This window comes from Gracilinanus agilis, chromosome 3 (genome assembly GCF_016433145.1).
Source record: "Gracilinanus agilis isolate LMUSP501 chromosome 3, AgileGrace, whole genome shotgun sequence".
Classification (NCBI taxonomy): domain Eukaryota; kingdom Metazoa; phylum Chordata; class Mammalia; order Didelphimorphia; family Didelphidae; genus Gracilinanus; species Gracilinanus agilis.
The window spans coordinates 417,755,532-417,772,732 of NC_058132.1; the positions used below are offsets into that span (position 1 = coordinate 417,755,532).

The 17,201-nt window shown below is 38.4% G+C and overlaps 1 protein-coding gene across 1 annotated transcript in view; it reads right to left on the minus strand.

Annotated features, from left to right (window-relative positions):
* Positions 1 to 2,478: 2,478 nt before the first annotated feature.
* The window catches only part of DOP1B (DOP1 leucine zipper like protein B), a 136,964-nt gene continuing 122,241 nt past the window's right edge, over positions 2,479 to 17,201 (minus strand). The window contains exons 37-39 of the mRNA XM_044670271.1: positions 5,408 to 5,569; positions 4,940 to 5,069; positions 2,479 to 3,035 (exon numbers count right to left, since the gene is read on the minus strand). Of these exons, the coding sequence (XP_044526206.1) occupies positions 2,781 to 3,035; positions 4,940 to 5,069; positions 5,408 to 5,569 (547 nt within the window). The 3' untranslated portion in view covers positions 2,479 to 2,780. The remainder of the gene's footprint in view (positions 3,036 to 4,939; positions 5,070 to 5,407; positions 5,570 to 17,201) is intronic.

Below are 17,201 nucleotides of genomic sequence, written 5' to 3' on the forward strand. Positions count from 1 at the left end.
AGATATTCCCTTCGGGAAGGTTTGAATGTGTCATTTAAATTGAGGATTGAATTTTCTTACAGAGAAGGGTTTTTTTTTTTTCTGTAAATCTTGGGTTATTTTGTCTCAGGTCAATGAGTTGAGGCATGGCCATGCATTTCTCTCTCTGTAAATCTGGAGAAATCATTTCAGAATCCATGATGTGAGACATTGATCCACATTTTAAAGATGGGTTTCCTCGGTCTCTCATTTTTGAATAGTGTCTAAAAAGGGCACATTTTATTATTTCAAGATCCCCTTAGATTTCTACATCACACAGCAGAAACATGCAGGCAGGTCCAATTGGGAATCCCTTTCAGCCTGGCATTTGAAAAGTCTGAGATTCCAAAGTCAAGAACCTAGAGGTCCTGCCAATCCCATATTGATCTTTTGACTAATGAATATATCTATAGGAGTTCTGTAAGGAATCCCGGATGAATTTAAGGGCAGAAATCAAATAGAAGTAGGGTTTGAGTGCCTCTTTTGGTTTTACTATCAACATGAAGGTGGATTGGATAAATTATAATACACCAACAAAAGTTTATAGATTACACTAGGGATGCAGTAAAGGGGATTGTTAGCCAGTTGAATGCAACTAGCAAGACAGCCTGGGATAGACTAACCCTGGACATACTAGCAGAAAATGGTGGAGCTGATGTGATGCTCAAGAGACAGTGTTGCATTTTTATTTCCAATAACAGAGCGCCTAACGGATCCATCATGAAAGACCTCAATGGGCTCATCACCCTAGCAGAGGAATTGACTGGAAATTTGGAGGTGGACATCTCATGGACTGGGCAACTGGATAACTGGTTTGGCAAATGGAAGGGAACTGTTCTCTCAGGCCTGACCTCTCTGATAACTAAAATGGGAATTCTAGTGGCCCTAGGTTGTTTCCTAATTCCATGTCTTAGGGGATTGGTTCAAAGATTGATCGAAACAGCTTAATGCAACTCATTAAGCAATAATTATCTCTCCACCTGCTTACTCCAATGCTCCCAGGTTAAGAGGATGAATTGGATAAACAAAATCAAAGGATGTTCTCAGTAGAAGAAAGCTCTATGAAGAATATAGATGTTATAGTTGTGAGGAAATAAAAGAGGAGGGACTAGGGAAACGGAGATTTCCATTTGCAACATTTATAGCTAAATTCAGTTAGGTTACACAACCATTATTCCTTGGCCAGTCAGAAAGAGCCTATGGTTAAAATTGTGGTCCGAGAGGTGCAAACCTAGCAGAAACCTGGTTTAGCTAGTTCTGTGTTTAGAGCCCAGCCCTGCCTTCTAACCAAGAGGTAGAGAAAGACCATAGAAGGAAAAATAAATTAGGCTGGGATCTCAATAAGGAGGGCAATGGGAGATGTAATTGGGGTGGGAGGCTAGCTTCCTCCAATAGGCTGTAACCTCTGGAGGATTCAACAAATGAGGAAATAGGGGAGGAACTGGTCCTTTAGGCTTAAGAAATAAATCCTGCTGTTTCTGGTCTGAGCTGTGCCTGTCAGCAGATGTGGGTGGGAACCTGCTCTTGCAAGGACGAAAATAGTAGATAAGGCATCCTTTCTTACTGGTGGTATCTGTGAATAGACTGAAAAGGGAATGTATAGTGAGGAAATTCCCTCTACCAATGCTAGTCATAGTCTGTGACATTCACTTTTTCCTTTTTATTATAGATTTTCAGTTTTCTCTGAATGGTATTCCAATGACCAGAGACATGCAAACATCTTCAATTTTACATAAATCTTCAAATTTACATACATAGGCTTACATGTGCTTATTTTAAACCAATTCTTGACATTTCTTTGCTTATAATTTCAGCAAATTAAGTAATACATTAACATATTATTTCCATTAATTTTACCTTAAAGCCTCATTATGGCATGAAGATGACCCTCTGGAAGAATTTATACCAAGCTGAAAAGGCCTCATGCCTGGGTCTGGTTAGATTATATTTCTATTTTTCAAGAACTAGGCTATTTAAGTTTCAAGAGGCTCATTATCAGGCTGGCAGCAGAGGGATGAATTTTTCAGCTATAACAAGTGAAAAACATATCGTAGACTATAGAAGGGTTGCAAAAATTAAGAGGGGTGGATGACACACTGATGAAATCACAGATCTCTGAAATACTGAAACATCAATAGTAACTCTTCAAAGAGGATAAAAAACCACAGTGATGATCCAGTTTGTTTTTTAACAAATTCAGGTAACATAACTAAATTGATTTTAATAGGAGAGGGGACTAGACAATTTCAAATTTCAAATATCTTCTATGATTGTTACTTTGTGTAAGGCATGTATATTTACTTTCAATCATTCCTATTTTGGAAAATCATGTGTTCGTCTTAAAAAAAAGAAGTATCTGTATGAAAGATTCAAAAACTATATTAACATATTTTTAGAGACACAGTGCATTTGGAAGAAATAAAAATATAACTACACTTCTGTACCACCAACAAAAACAGCTTTCCTTTATCTTTATATTCTTTATTTATACTGTAAATATATTGAGAGTTACAATTTTTCTAGATTTGGATGCAACATCAACTTTTGAAAAATTACATAAACTGAGTAAAAAAAAAATCAGCCCTTTGATCTAGCTTTCTTAAAAGTCATTTAAGAAGATTTTCCATGCCAATCAGAAATAAATTAAAAATTAACTTTTAAAATGGAATAGAAAATAAATTGACAATACCACCATACTACAGTTCCATGTTAAATCATATTCTAGTAATAAAATGTCACAAAATCAATGGAACAAAGAGCCTTTAACATTCCAGATTTTCCAGAAAATCACATTCAACACTTTCCTCCAGTTGTTTCAAGATCTTTGGGCCATCTGCAATAGAAAATTCTGCTAAGGAAGACCTTGGATATTCATGAGACAGATTACTTTGAGTCTTAAAAGCACAGCTCAGGGTCCTGAAGAATGGCATCAACTGCACAATGCTGGATATAGAATGTTGATGTAAAAGAGGGAATTCACACTTGAGAGAAGCTGTCTCATTAGTATTGTTTATCTCCTGTAAACAAATGCAAAGTAAGTTATTTGGCTTTCTCAGGATCTCTATACTAAGATTTCAGATCAACTAAAAACTTTAAGGGTAAGACTTTTCATGAAAATTTAGTATCAACAGTAATTAGGTTTCAAATTTAAGGTCTAGATCAGGGGTCGGCAACCTTTATGGTCGTGAGAGCCATAAACGCCACATTTTTAAAATGTAATTTCGTGAGAGCCGTACAGTGCTCACAGTGCCGCTCCTGTAACAGCGCCTGAAAAAAAATTGACTTTATGGCTCCTGCAGAAAGAGCCCTATTTGGCCCTCAAAAGAGCCATATCTGGCCCGAGAGCCATACGTTGCCGACCCCTGCTCTAGTGGATCTCTTTTTCCTGGGCTTCAAACATTATAATGGCTTCTTAACGATGCCATATGCACTGGTAGAAAGAATCATAAACTCAGGGTTAGAAGGGACCTCAGAGGTCTATTTGAACAGAGACTCGGCAAAAAAATTTTTATACATTATCCACAAAATGCTTATTGTATCTTTTGCTTTAAGATTTCTTGGGGGGTGGGGGGAGGGGCAGCTAGTGACTCAATGGATTGAAAGCCAGGACTAGAGTTGAGAGGTCCTGAGTTAAAATCTGGCCTCAGACACTTCCTAGCTGTGTGACCCTGGGCAAGTCATTTAACCCCTACTGCCTAGCCCTTACCATTCTTCTGCTTTGGAACAAATACAGAGTATTGATTCTAAGACAGAAATAAGGGCTTAAAAAAAAGATGTCTTGTTAGTAAGGAACTCTAAATCATCAATAAAAAAAAGTTTGGACTTAAGAGGAACAAAGACAAAGACCTTCTTCCCCATTCTATATTTACATTAATCTACAGCAACTAACCAAGCTACAAATCCATATAAAAACATTATTTTCCTACTAATGTTTTTCAGATGATATTTATGAGGATTTAAAATAAGACTGGGTCTTCCTATTTTTCTCAGGTTGAAAGTTCAGGGACTACTAATGGTCCTGAACTCATTGGCACAGAAGCTTGGACTACATACATTTCCAACATGGAAACCACCTTGGGCAATCCACTGTTGAATTTGGTAACCTAGTTAGCTTAGCCCTACTGCAGCTCAGAATTCCAAAGTAAACCAATGCCGTACCTTTGGCTGAATATTTACCTTCTCTTGTTAGTTTTTTTTTTTTTTTTTTTTTTTTTTGTTTTTTATCCTGGGACTCCATTCTAGGAGCATAGGGCCACAACCAGTAGGCAATGGGACACACAGTTGCTCAGGGTCACCCAGCTGGGAAGTGTCTGAGCCCAGACTTGAACCTAGGACCTTTCGTCTCTAGGCCTGGCTCTCAATCCACTGAGCTAGCCCAACTACCCCTACTTAAGGTTGCAGTTTCTTTAGCAGATGTAGTTTTTTTTACAGGGTGGGGTTGCTAGCCCCACGCCCAACCCTCCTCCTTTTTTCATCCGGGCTAGGGCCTGTCCTTGGCCCAGGAGTGGTAAGGGTGGGCAGTAGGGGTCAAGTGACTTGCCCAAGGTCACACAGCTGGAAGTGTCCAAGGCCGGACTTGAACCTAGGACCTCCAGTCTCTAGGCCTGGTTCTCAATCCACTGAGCCACTCAGCTGCCCCTTCTCTTGTTAGTAGTAAACCTCATTTTGTTCATTGTCATATGGTTTATGAGTGGTTCAGGCCTGAGAGTGGAACTACTCTAAATGAGATCACTGGACTGGCTTAAGTCAGGTTTGGCCTATATCTATATTTTTTATATTTTTATTATATATTTTTATAATATATATTGTATATTATATATTATATTATATACATTTATGTATATATTTAATAATATCTATGCTACAATTTAGAAAAAGTTAACAGTATATACTTAAGTTTAAAGAGCAATTTTTTGTTTACCCCATATTTTAGGTTGAGAAGTTCCAAGATTCTAACAACATGTGGTTTACATTCTTGGTGATACTCCTCTAAATCTGAGAGAAAGGCAGAAGTTTTTGTATCTACTTCTGGAACAAAAGCCCATTTATACCTAGAAAAAAGAAACAAAACTTTGGATCAGATATATAGTTCAGTGGTCATTTCTATGGAGAAATCATAATGTGTCTTTTTATTGGTGGAGGGAGAGAAGTGAAGAAGAAAAGAAATTCTAGTTTGTACATTTAGTAGGAGAAATAATTGCAAGTCACCTGAAATGTAGATTCTGTCACAAGAAAGCTGTGTTACCAGAAGTCTCAATTGCCATTAGTAACAAAGTTTTAAATGCTCATATATATATTGAAACAACTAAAAGCAATTTCAGTGACAGAAGACAGACATCACTAAAAAATAGTACATATATCTGTTCCCTGGTAAGTATATTTAACTTACATTTGAAATAAAGGCATCTTGTCTGGTGGAAAAGAAAGTGCTGTGTCCAGGAACTTGCAAGCTGATAAATACAAGAAGAGTTCATTTTGGGAAATTTCACCAAGAGAGGGCCCACTGCCATCAGCTCCTGAAGCTCTCATTCTGTTTACTTTGTTGTTGCTTCTGCAATTTACAACCAAGGACATGTATATTAGAAATTCAGAAAGACCCTTTAAATTGGAAGGTTATTTGAAATTTTCCATTTCCCCAGAAAGGTTTATCCTATTAAAAGTTTTTATAATATCTCTAAGTGGGAAGGGAGTAGAGAGGTCATCTGATTTAACCCTTACCTGAAATATAAATTCTCTCAATATTTTCCAAAAGTGGTTAACTAGAAGTCTTGGGTTCAAATCTGACCTCAGGCATTCCCTAGTTGGGTGACTGCAGGGGGCCATCAAAACCCGTCCTATCTGACATGGTCACAGGGGGGACCTCGATGAAGTGCATGGCAGCCTCAGGAAGGATAGAAACCCCTGTGTGACTCTTCTCTTACTAACACTCCTTATTACTGAAATTATTGTGATCAATATCCCTACTCAGCTCCAGGGAAAATCAGAAGAACAGTAAAAACTGTTACTAGAACCCTCACAAGCTCCCTAAAAACTCCTAGGAAATTCCCACCTTTATATGTATTAATACAGAAATTCCCCTAAAAGTCACTTCATAACAAACCAGCAAATAGTGAGTTAATGTTTAAGATTTTAAACTCCAACAAACTGCACCTGGATTTTCCACTCCCATACACAGAAGCTTATGTAATGAGAAACCAGAAACAATAAGCCTCCCCCTCCCCAATCTTTGATACATTGGATGAAAAATGGAGAAATTGTCTTCAAAGGCCAGTACCTCCCCAAACTGTGCTCTCCACCCCATAGCCAAGGAGACAAGTAAACATACCTTTGAGACATGTTCTGGGTTGCTGAGGAGTGAAAAGTTGTTAGCAACAAAGTTAAAGTATGACTTAATACATTGTCTCTAAGAAAAGATATATGATGAGAATGGATTTCCATGCCAACATTATGTGTGATCTCAAAGCGTATAAATTAAACCTTACTCAAGGCAGAGCAGAGCAGTATTCATGATGCCTGCCTGGCTGAAATTCAAACTGTCTCTTATTTGGCTTAACACCCCGATGCTGTCACACCACCTTGAGCCCCTGGACCTGCAGAAGCCAGCCTCTCCCAGGTGACCCTGGGTAAGTCACTTAACCACAACTGTTTAGTCTTTATCACTTCTCTGTTTTGGAGTCAACACTTTCTAAGTTGGAATTCTAAGATGGAAGAATTCTAAGTTGGATTCTAAGATGGAAGAAAAGGGTGTAAAAAACCCTAGTCATCCAAGCCCTCCTTGGTCTCCAGGACTCTTAGGAGATTTTCTGTCTCCTAATATAGCAACACCTCATTTCTGAATGGCTTTCATTTTTTGAAAGTTAAATTTTCATATATAGTAGGGAATTGAAACCTTTCTCTGCAACTTTTGCAACTGCTCCAATGAAGCAAAGTAGAAAAAAATTTTATTTTTCTTCCACAAACTACCCTTTAAATCTCTGAGATGATTACTTCCTTTGTTTTGAACAGTAGCTTTTTAATGTGATCTAAGACTGCTTTAATATTTTTGGCTTTCAAGTCAACAAGCATTTATTAAGCACTTACAATGTGTGCCAAACACTGGGAATACCAAAGAAGGTAAAAAGGTAATCTCTGCTTTTGAGGGGCTCACAGTCTGGTTATGCAAACCAGAGTACACTAAATATATATGAGATAGACTGAAGATAAACAATAGATGGAAAGCACTAAGACTAAGGAAGATCTTGGAAAAGGATTCTTCTAGAACAGGGGTCGGCAACCTTTTTGGCCATGAGAGCCATAAACACCACATTTTTTAAAATGTAATTTCGTGAGAGCCGTACAGTGCTCACAGTGTGCGCTCCTGTAACAGCGCCTGAAAAAAAATTGACTTTATGGCTCCTGCAGAAAGAGCCATACATTGCTTACCCCTGTTCTAGAGAGTGAGATTTTAGGTGAGACTTCTAGAAAGCCAGGGAATCTAGGAGATAAAGTAGCTTGTGCAAAGAACCCCAAGGACACCAGTGCCACTGGAGACTAGTAAGGTGTAAGAAAACTGGAAAAGTAGGAAGTGACAACCTTGTTTTATGGAACCCCCACATTTACCTTTGTCTCTTAGGAACTTGCCTTTAGGGAACACCCAGACAGAACCTTGTCCCAGGCAACAAGCACCCATTAAGCACTCTGAATAGGAGGGATTGAGATAATCACCCTAGCCTCCAGTAAGCCAATCAATTATACTTCCTTTTCTTCATTCCCCAGAGTGTACATAGGACCCAAGGTCTTCAGATCATTGGAAATTCCCATGATGGGCATTCCCACTTTCCTGGAGACATTGTTCACAGTCTCAGAACTTGACTCTGTGTGGTGTAAGTTTATGACTCTGTGTGGTGGCCGTAGGAACTCTGTCTCCCTTGTCCTGATTAAAGACTTGTTCTCTGTATCTGTGTTAGTGGTTCTGGGTTTTTCCAAGCTAACATATTTGGAGGCCACAACGAGATTCAAAGTTGTTGCTGCTGAGACAGCCCACCCACTAGAGAATGACCAAACTGAGTTTCAATCAAGACTCAACTTGGCAGGTTGGCTGGGTCAGTAAAACTCTCAACAAACAATGAACTCCTGTATCTGGGAGACTGAACCTCTCTTTAATCAGAAGTTTGTTGAATGAGGGACAATCTGCCCCAGCAAGTCCACCATTTGGGGACCAGGTCCCTGTAGGTATTTAGATTATAGGTATTTGGATAAGTGGCAAAAGTTGCCTAACTTTGGTCCTAAGCATTTTTTCTGGCCAGAATGGGGTTTAGTATAGCCTGGCTGTGCAACCTCCAGAATGTGTTTGGTTGTACATACATGAGGAAAACAATGTGACTATGTGTCTCCTCATTCTTACTCTAAGGGAAGTAGGAGAGGGGAAACATGGTGTGGTGGTACAGATACAGCAGTGCAAATACATATTTATAAAATACCTAAAATCTCCCTCTTACAAGAAGCAAGAAAAATCCACTAAATCTAGATAATTTTTACATAGAAAAAATCCAGACCACAGAACACACAGCAGAGGACAAACATGTAAACACATCCAAACCCTCCCCCCAAAATGAAAATTGGTCATAAGCTCTTGAAGAGTTCCAATCTGAGATCATGAGAAAGGTGGAAGAGATTTGGCAAAAAAAGAGGGAAATAGTTCAAAAAGAAAATAACAGTTTAAAAGGCAGAATTTCGCATATTGGAAACTGAGGTTCAGAAATCAAATGAAATGATAAGCAAATTGAAGACCAGAAATGACCAGCTGGAAGCCATGAAGAGCCAGGTAGACCATACAGAAAAGGAAAACCAAAAGATTATAGCAGAAAACCAGTCTTTAAAGGCTAGAATTGGGCAAGTAGAAGCCAACGATCTCACAAGACAGCAAGAATTAATAAAGCAAAGTCAAAAGACTGATAAAATAGAAGGAAACATAAAATATCTCAATGAGAAGATGACAGATCAAGAAAACAGGTCTAGAAGAGACAACTTGAGAATTATTGGTCTTCTGGAAAAATCAGAGACAAATAGAACTCTAGATATCATACTATAAGAAATTATCCAAGAAAACTGCCCTGATGTCCCTGAACAAGAGAGCAAAATAGACATTGAAAGAGCTCATAGAATACCCTCTACACTAAATCCTCAAAAGATAACCCTCAGGGATGTAACAGCCAAATTCAAAAGCTTCCAAGTTAAGGAGAAAATATTACAAGAAGCCAGAAAAAAGTTGATTCTCTAGGACTTTTTAAGTAGACCATCATATCATCTGCAAAGAATGATAGCTTAGTCTCCTCATTGCCTATTTTAATACCTTCAATTTCTTCTTTTCTAATTGCTACTGCTAGTGTTTCTAGTACAATGTTAAATAATAGAGGTGATAATGGGCAACCTTGTTTCACACCTGATCTTATTGGGAAGGCTTCTAATTTATCCCCATTGCATATGATGCTTGTTGATGGTTAAGATACACACTGTTTATTATTTTTAGGAAAGGACCTTCTATTCCTATACTTTCTAGTGTTTTCAGTAGGAATGGGTGTTGTATTTTGTCAAAGGCTTTTTCAGCATCTATTGAGATAATCATATGGTTTTTGTTGGTTTTCTTGTTGATATGGTCAATCATGTGGATGGTTTTCCTAATGTTGAACCATCCTTGCATTCCTGGTATAAATCCCACCTGATCAGGATGGATAACCCTAGTGATCACTTGCTGGAATCTTTTTGCTAGTATTCTATTTAAGATTTTTGCATCTATGTTCATTAAGGAGATTGGTCTGAATTTTCTTTGTCTGTTTTTGATCTACCTGGCTTTGGAATCAGTACCATATTTGTGTCATAAAAGGAATTTGGTAAGACTCCTTCTTTGCTTATTATATCAAATAATTTGTATAGTATTGGGATTGATTGTTCTTTGAATGTTTGATAGAATTCACTTGTGAATCCATCAGGCCCTGGGGATTTTTTCTTAGGGAGTTCTTTGATGGCTTGTTCAATTTCTTTTCTGATACAGGATTATTTAAGTATTCTATTTCTTCCGCTGTTAATCTAGGCAATTTATATTTTTGTAAATATTCATCCATATTACCTAGATTGCTAAATTTATTGCCATGTAATTGGGCAAAATAGTTTTTAATGATTGCCTTAATTTCCTCTTCATTAGAGGTGAGGTCTCTCTTTTCATCTTTGATTCTTTTTCTCATTTGAAGCCCAAAAGATTTTGCTCCATCCTCTCATTTTTCACTCTATGTATGTCTGTCTGTCTCATGTGTGTTTCTTGTAGACAACATATGGTAGGATTTTGGTTTCTAATCCACTCTGCTATTTGCTTCCGTTTTATGGGCGAGTTCATCCCATTCACATTCAGAGTTGTAATTATCAGCTGTGCATTCCCAGACATTTTGATTCTCTCTCCTAGTCCTGTCCTTTCTTCTTTCACTCTCTCCTTCTATACCAGTGTTTTGTTTTTAATCAGTTCCTATAATACCCTCCCTTGTTGTACTTCCCTTTCTCCCCCCTCCCTTCTTATTCCCCTCTTATTGTTCTTTAAAGCCACGCCGCACTCCCCCACAAGCCCTCTCCCTCCCTAGTATTGCTTCCCTCCCCACCAGTCCCTTTGTTACCCTTCTAATTCTCTATAGGGAGTGAATCAATTCTCTGCCCCAATGGATCTGATTGTTCTCTCTTTAAGTTGATTTCAATGCACTTAAGTATTGAATATTTCCTCTCTCTAACCTCTTTATCCTTACAGTGTATTGTTATTTTTCCCTGTTGGTCCCACGAGCTTCTTTATGGAATATAAATTTATTCCTTTTTGTTTGTTTTCCTATTTTTCTTATTATCTTCTCCACCCCAACCACCCCCCGTTTTGTATATATTTATACCTACATACATACATATAATACATATTATATGTATGTATATATCACTTGACATTTCATCCTATACAGTTTGTCCCTTTTCCCTCTATGTAAACTTCTTCTAGTTACCCTGTTGGTAATAACAATTTTTAATATTTGCCAATACCTTCTTTTCTTCTTCGGAATAAATAGATTGAACTTGTTGTGTCCCTTAAAGAAAAGAATTTTTTTCTCCTCACCCCATTCTCTTAATTACCTTATGTTGATTCTCTTGAGTTCTGGATTTGGGCAGCAAACTCTCTGTTTATGTCCAGTTTTTTCTTGATGAATGTTTGGAAGTCCTCAATTTTATTGAATGACCACACTTTCCCCTGCAATAATATAGTTAGTTTTGCTGGATAGTTGATTCTTGGTTGTAGACCCAGTTCTCTTGCTTTCTGGAATATTGTGTTCCATGCCTTCTGGTCCTTCAATGTAGATGCAGCCAGATCCTGTGTTATCCTAACTGTGGTTCCCTGATATCTGAATGACTTCTTTTTAGCAGCTTGTAATATTTTTTCCTTGGACTGGTAGTTTTTGAATTTGGCTATAATATTCCTGGAAGTTGCCAGTTGTGGATTAAATGTAGGAGGTGATCTGTGGATTCTGTCAATTTCCACTTTTCCCTCTTGTTCAAGAATTTCTGGGCAATTTTCTCTGATGATTTCTTGTAAAATGCTATCTAAACTTTTTCTTTTATCATGATGTTCTGGTAAACCAATAATTCTTAAGTTGTCTTTTCTAGCTCTGTTCTCCAGATCTTTGGTTGAATCAATGAGGTGTTTCATATTCTCCCCAAATTTTTCATTTTTTAAATTTTGTTTAATATATTCTTGCTGCCTTTTGAAATCACTTGCTTCTAGTTGTTGAGTTCTGTTTTTTAAAGATTGAATTTCATTCCTGGCTTTTTGGTCATCCTTCTCTTTCTCGTCTGATTTTCTTTGTAGATCATCTTTTACCTTCTTTGCTTCATTTTCAAGCTGGCCAATTCTGGCCTTTAAGACTTTATTTTCTTGTTTTAGTTCATGTATTTCCTTTTTCAAATTGTCTTCAGCCTCTCTTGATTGCTTTTTGAGTTCCTGAAGTTGTTGAGTTAACTGAATTTTAAATTCTTGAGTTAACTGAATTTTGAGATCTTCCAAAGTCTGTGTCCAGTTTGCTGGAACTACTTCCTCTTCTATTTCTATTTCATTTTCTCTCTTTTCACTTCCTTGAAAGAAGCTGTCAATTGTAATTTCTTTTCTCTTTTTCTGTTGCTTACTCATATTTTTTCCTTCCTTGTTCTGCTAGTTTGAACAGATGTATTTAATGATCTTTGATGAAAGATCTTCCCCCCCAGCTGGCAATGGAGGTTTGTAGTTACTTTCTTTGCCCTCTGAAGACTTCTTATCTGTCCAATTGTTGGAATTAATCCTGTATTGATTGGATTAATCTTACTGCTTACTCTTCCCTGAGGCTAAAACCTGGAGGGGAGGGAAAAACAAACAAACAAACAAGATGGGGATAAGAAGGAGCCTTTTTTTTTTTTTGCTGAACTGAGCTCTCCAGCAGAGAGGTGCCCCTGAACTGTTTGCTCTGTTTGATCTGGTTTTCTTTCCTCTTGAAGCCCTGTGTTCTCTATCTCAGTCTGAAGGAGCCAAGCTGTCTGTGGTCTGGGGTTTGGCTCTCTCTAAGCCACCATCTTCTGGGCATTTTTGCTGTGTTTCTCTGGTTTTCTCCTCCAGTCACCTCTCCAGTGCCTGTGTTTAACTCCCTGAGTCTGGTGCCAGCAATGCCCTCTCTCCCAACTGGTGCACCCACTGGCCCTGAGATTTCCTGGGGCCTCTGGAGACTCCGCACAGCATGTGGGGGAGGCTTCCTGGGATCCTGGGATTCCCCTTCTATGCCCTCAGACCCAACAGTTCAAGAATTGAAGCCTCTTTCTTGGCGTACCTCTTTAGTTACGCTGCAGTAGGGTTCCCCCTGCTATGTCCCGTTATTAGATTTGGTCCTCTTTCTTCTTGAAATGCATTGTTTTCTCTCTGAGTGTGTAAGGGTGCGGAGGTTTTAAGATTCGCTCTCTAGGAAAAAATTCACAAGTCTCTTACTTAGAGATTTCCACCCTTTTAACTCAATCAATCAGAAACTTGTGAATCCTTTGATAACAGTTTACACCCTCAGAGGATGAGATATGAATCCCACAGACACTGCCCCCCTGGGCAGTACTAGGCAATTTGGAAGCTGTGATTGGCCCCTGTGAGAAGAGGAAGGGACAGGATTAACTGTGGGAAAAGTACTATACAAAGTCTTGAACTCCCTGTCCAGGGGTCTTTGGCTTGAGTCTTTGGTTGAAGCTTGGAGCTTTGGCTGGTGATATGCCTCTTGGAGGTGGTTTTGGACTTGGACCTTGGTTTGACTTAGGACCTTGGCTTTTGGACTGTTTCTTGGAGGTGGCTTTGGATCTTCTCTTTTGGACTTCGTTTTGGGTGAGTGAGTAGCTGGCCTTCCCTTCCTGGCTTCTGGAGAGATTAGTTCTGGAGAGTCCTCCTTCTCCTGGAGGAGGCTGCGTTGATAGAACCTTTGCATAAGACACCACCAAGTCCTCTGGCTGAGGGTTAATGAGCCCTGGGGGCTGAGCTGGACACTGGAGCAACATTTAGTGTGATAGGCTAGACATTTTCTCTACTCTCTTCTTATATTTTTCTACTTTCTCTTTCCACCTCTTTGTAAATAAAAGCTACTAAAAGTCACTTGATTTGAGCTATAATATTTTTTAATCAGTGACCACAATATTACTTTAGAACTCTCATATTAACATAAAAACCTAATTTTAAATTCTTACACATGGAAAATAAATTGGCTGGGGATGCAAGCAGTCCAGTGGATTGTCTTCTGGTTGTGGCAGATATAGTTCTGTATCACGGGAAAGCTGAGAAGGTGCTCAGCTGGATTCCCTAGAAAGAAACTAGAAACTTCAGTTTTATACCTGGCAGGTTTTATTACATGGCTTTGCATCATTGCCAACTTATACCTGACATCAATACTCCAAATTATAGGAGCATTTCTCCCTTATTTTATTCATGTCCCTCTTTAATCTTGTTATTGCAAATTTTCTATAATCATGAAAGGTAAAAGGTCCTAGATAGGCTAATAATGCTGAATAGTAATTAAAGATGCAAATATATAGAATTTAAGCTATTCAAACAATTAAATGGATGAATACTAAGAGTTTTAGTTATCAGTAGGAAAGAATGACCTATGATCCATTAACTTGGATGTAGTATTTTAATTTGGTATTACCTATATAGAAAAACATATCCTGAAAGTGCATAAAAATTAAAGGAATGTGAAATAAATTTTTTCAAATAGTGGCTAACATGAGTGAAATTTCTAATCCACTTGAGCATGGTTATGATTATTGAATAAGTGAATTAAAAAGTTGTTTTTATATCCTCAGCATCTCATTCTCCAAAAGGGGGAAATGAGAATGTTGAATTTGTATCTCATTCTCCAAAAGGGGAAGTGAGAAGTATAATTTGTAATTTTGAATGTACTTTCAAAATTGTTTGAAACTGAAATAGTCATGCAAGCATTTTAAATATTATTTTGGGTCTATAATAGAATACATAATTAGAAAAGTTATTTTCACTACTGTTCTAAGCACCAGTATCAAGTAATTTTTAAGGACTGACAGTACATTTCAGTCAGGCCAAAATTACTGAATGTCTGCAATGACTGACACACATACCCCAAGAATCAATTAATTCGTATTGGAGAATTTGGTTATAGATTTTGAATGTTATTTTTTCCTTCTAGAAATGAAACTCTTCAGGAACCTATTTATTGCAAAGGAGGTTTCTACAAAGGAACAAAGGTCACTGAACCCTCTCTTCAGACCCATAAGACATTAAAGACAAGACAGACTTTGGAAAATTGGGTAGTTTTTGTTAAGATTTTGCCAAAGGCATAGTGCCAGCCCAGTCACTGCAGACAGGGAGCAGGGAGTGCTCCCTGAAGCAGACAAAGATCCATAGGGAGAAGGAATCAGGAAGCTTAAAAGATATACTTGAGTGGAGATAAAGATTATAGATGACTCTCAAGGAATATAGATCCTAAATGGAAGAGAGATATAAGACAACAGCTAGCCAGAAAGGGTATTTTTAGGATGGGAAACTATGCTTATGTTTGTAGGCAGGAAGGAAGCAACAGAGCCTGAAGATGAATGAGAATGGAATCATTTGTGCAAATAGGGGGATTTGCTTTGGCAAGAAGAATCATTCCCTCAGGTGTAAAGGAAGAGACTGTGGGAGAAAATGTTGGTTATGTGAGACGAAGAGAACCAGAGAATTGGGAGCTCCAGGTGATTAGTCTGAAATTTTTCTGTGAAATATGAGGAAAGGTTCCAAAGGAGATGAATCATAGAAATGGGAAGGGAGCAGGAGTGTAAGTTAATCATTTAGGAATGCTTGGGGGGGGAGGGGAAAGGGAAGGGAGTGCTCTCATTGTTTATCAGTATTCAGCCTCCCAGGTGGAGTCCTCTCAGGGTTTTCTGCAACTTTAAGTGGGGATAGAAGGAGGAAGTAGTCTCTGTGGGAGTAAGGCAGCTAGGGGCCCAGGAGGGGCGGAGTGAAGATAGGAAGCTTTCTTGGGCTGGAATAGGCAAGGCAGCTGCAGTGAATTTATAGGAAGCTGGAGAGAGTGCCTGGAGGGTGTCACACAAACAAACCTGGAGCTTTCTTAAATATTCAGATAGATTTGTGATCTCACTAATTTGAATATTCCCTCCAGTGATTCAGTTTGAAGTTCTTTCAAGCCAGCCCTTGGGTGTGAGTCTTTCCCATTTTTCCCAATCTGTTTGCCACCGGGGGTCCACAGACCATCCTGAAGGCTTCCCTTGCTTTCTTAGGACATCCTGGAGACACCAGAATATCCTGAGATGGTACACCTACCTGTCAAGTAACTAATCCCTTTTTTCTTTCACATTTTCCTTATGACATTCTTTACTCCTGTTCCTTAAAGGAGCTCTGAAATTTCCAGAAGGTAATATAGCCCAATTTCCTCCTCCTCCTCAATTATAGAACCAACTCCATATCCATGTGCACCGTATGTCTCAAATATTTATGGAAAAGCCCTATAGAACCAAATACTTTTGTCTCTGTAACTCCCACTCTAGGCTTCTGCTGTCTTAGATAGATGAACAAGGCACTGGCCTATTATGAAGGTAACTGACATTTTCTTGCCAGCTGCCTCCACTTTTTTGGCAAAGAATTAAATCAATACTATTATTACTGATGGAAAGTGTGTGATATTCTATTTCTTTATGGTTCCACTCACCACCCCTATAACTTCTCATACCAAAATACTACTCTCCTTATTTGTATAATCTATGATATTATGGTGATTTTATATTAGTTTTCCTACTTTAGCAAAGTGCCTGGCACATTGTAAGTGTTTAATAAAACTTTGCCATTCATTTGTTCCAATCAATTGTGAGAAACAGGGATTTCTGATTCATTGGCCTCTTCCACGTGGATAACTTTTTTTAAGTGGTTATAATTTTTTTAGAAGATTTTGCATAGTTCCAAGCCTAATGGAACCAGTATTATGTCATCTACCAAAAGAAGCATCTAAAGGACCTCAATCTACAAAAGGATCCTTCTTCAAGGGACTAAAGGACTGTGGAAAACATGTTTATCTTTGTTTTATGCCTCATCTAATATTCATAATCAGGGCTACTGAACAAGAAGGTAAACTCAGGAGGGCTGTGGGTCTATCTGTAATGTTCCTAGTGGTGTCCCCTTAGGACATACACTCTGCCAAACTCTGGAGGTATCTCAGATATTTTTTGCATTCTTATCTTAAAGATTTTGTCTAAACTCATAGATATCTTTTCCCTGTTTTCTGCTACCTATGATTAATTGCTGGTTTGAGTTCCCCAGTTGGTTGCCAAGTCTGCATGGTTAAAAAGAAGTGGTTTCTAGTGGGCAGATCTTTTGGAGGTAGCCATCAAGAAGTTAAGATGTGACTCTAGGTTTGGGTGGAGGAAGGAAGAGACTGGGGTAGCCAGGTGGTTCAGTGGATAGAGAACTAGGCCTGGAAGTCCTGGGTTCAAATATGACCTCAGAAATTTCCTAGCTGTGTAATCTGGGGGAAGTCACTTAACCCCTACTGCCTAGCCCTTACTGCTCTTCTGTCTTAGAAATGATACTGAGAGAGAACGTAGGGGTTTAAAAATTATGTTCATTAATATAATTAAAACATTATTCCTTCTCATATGACCAAATTCCA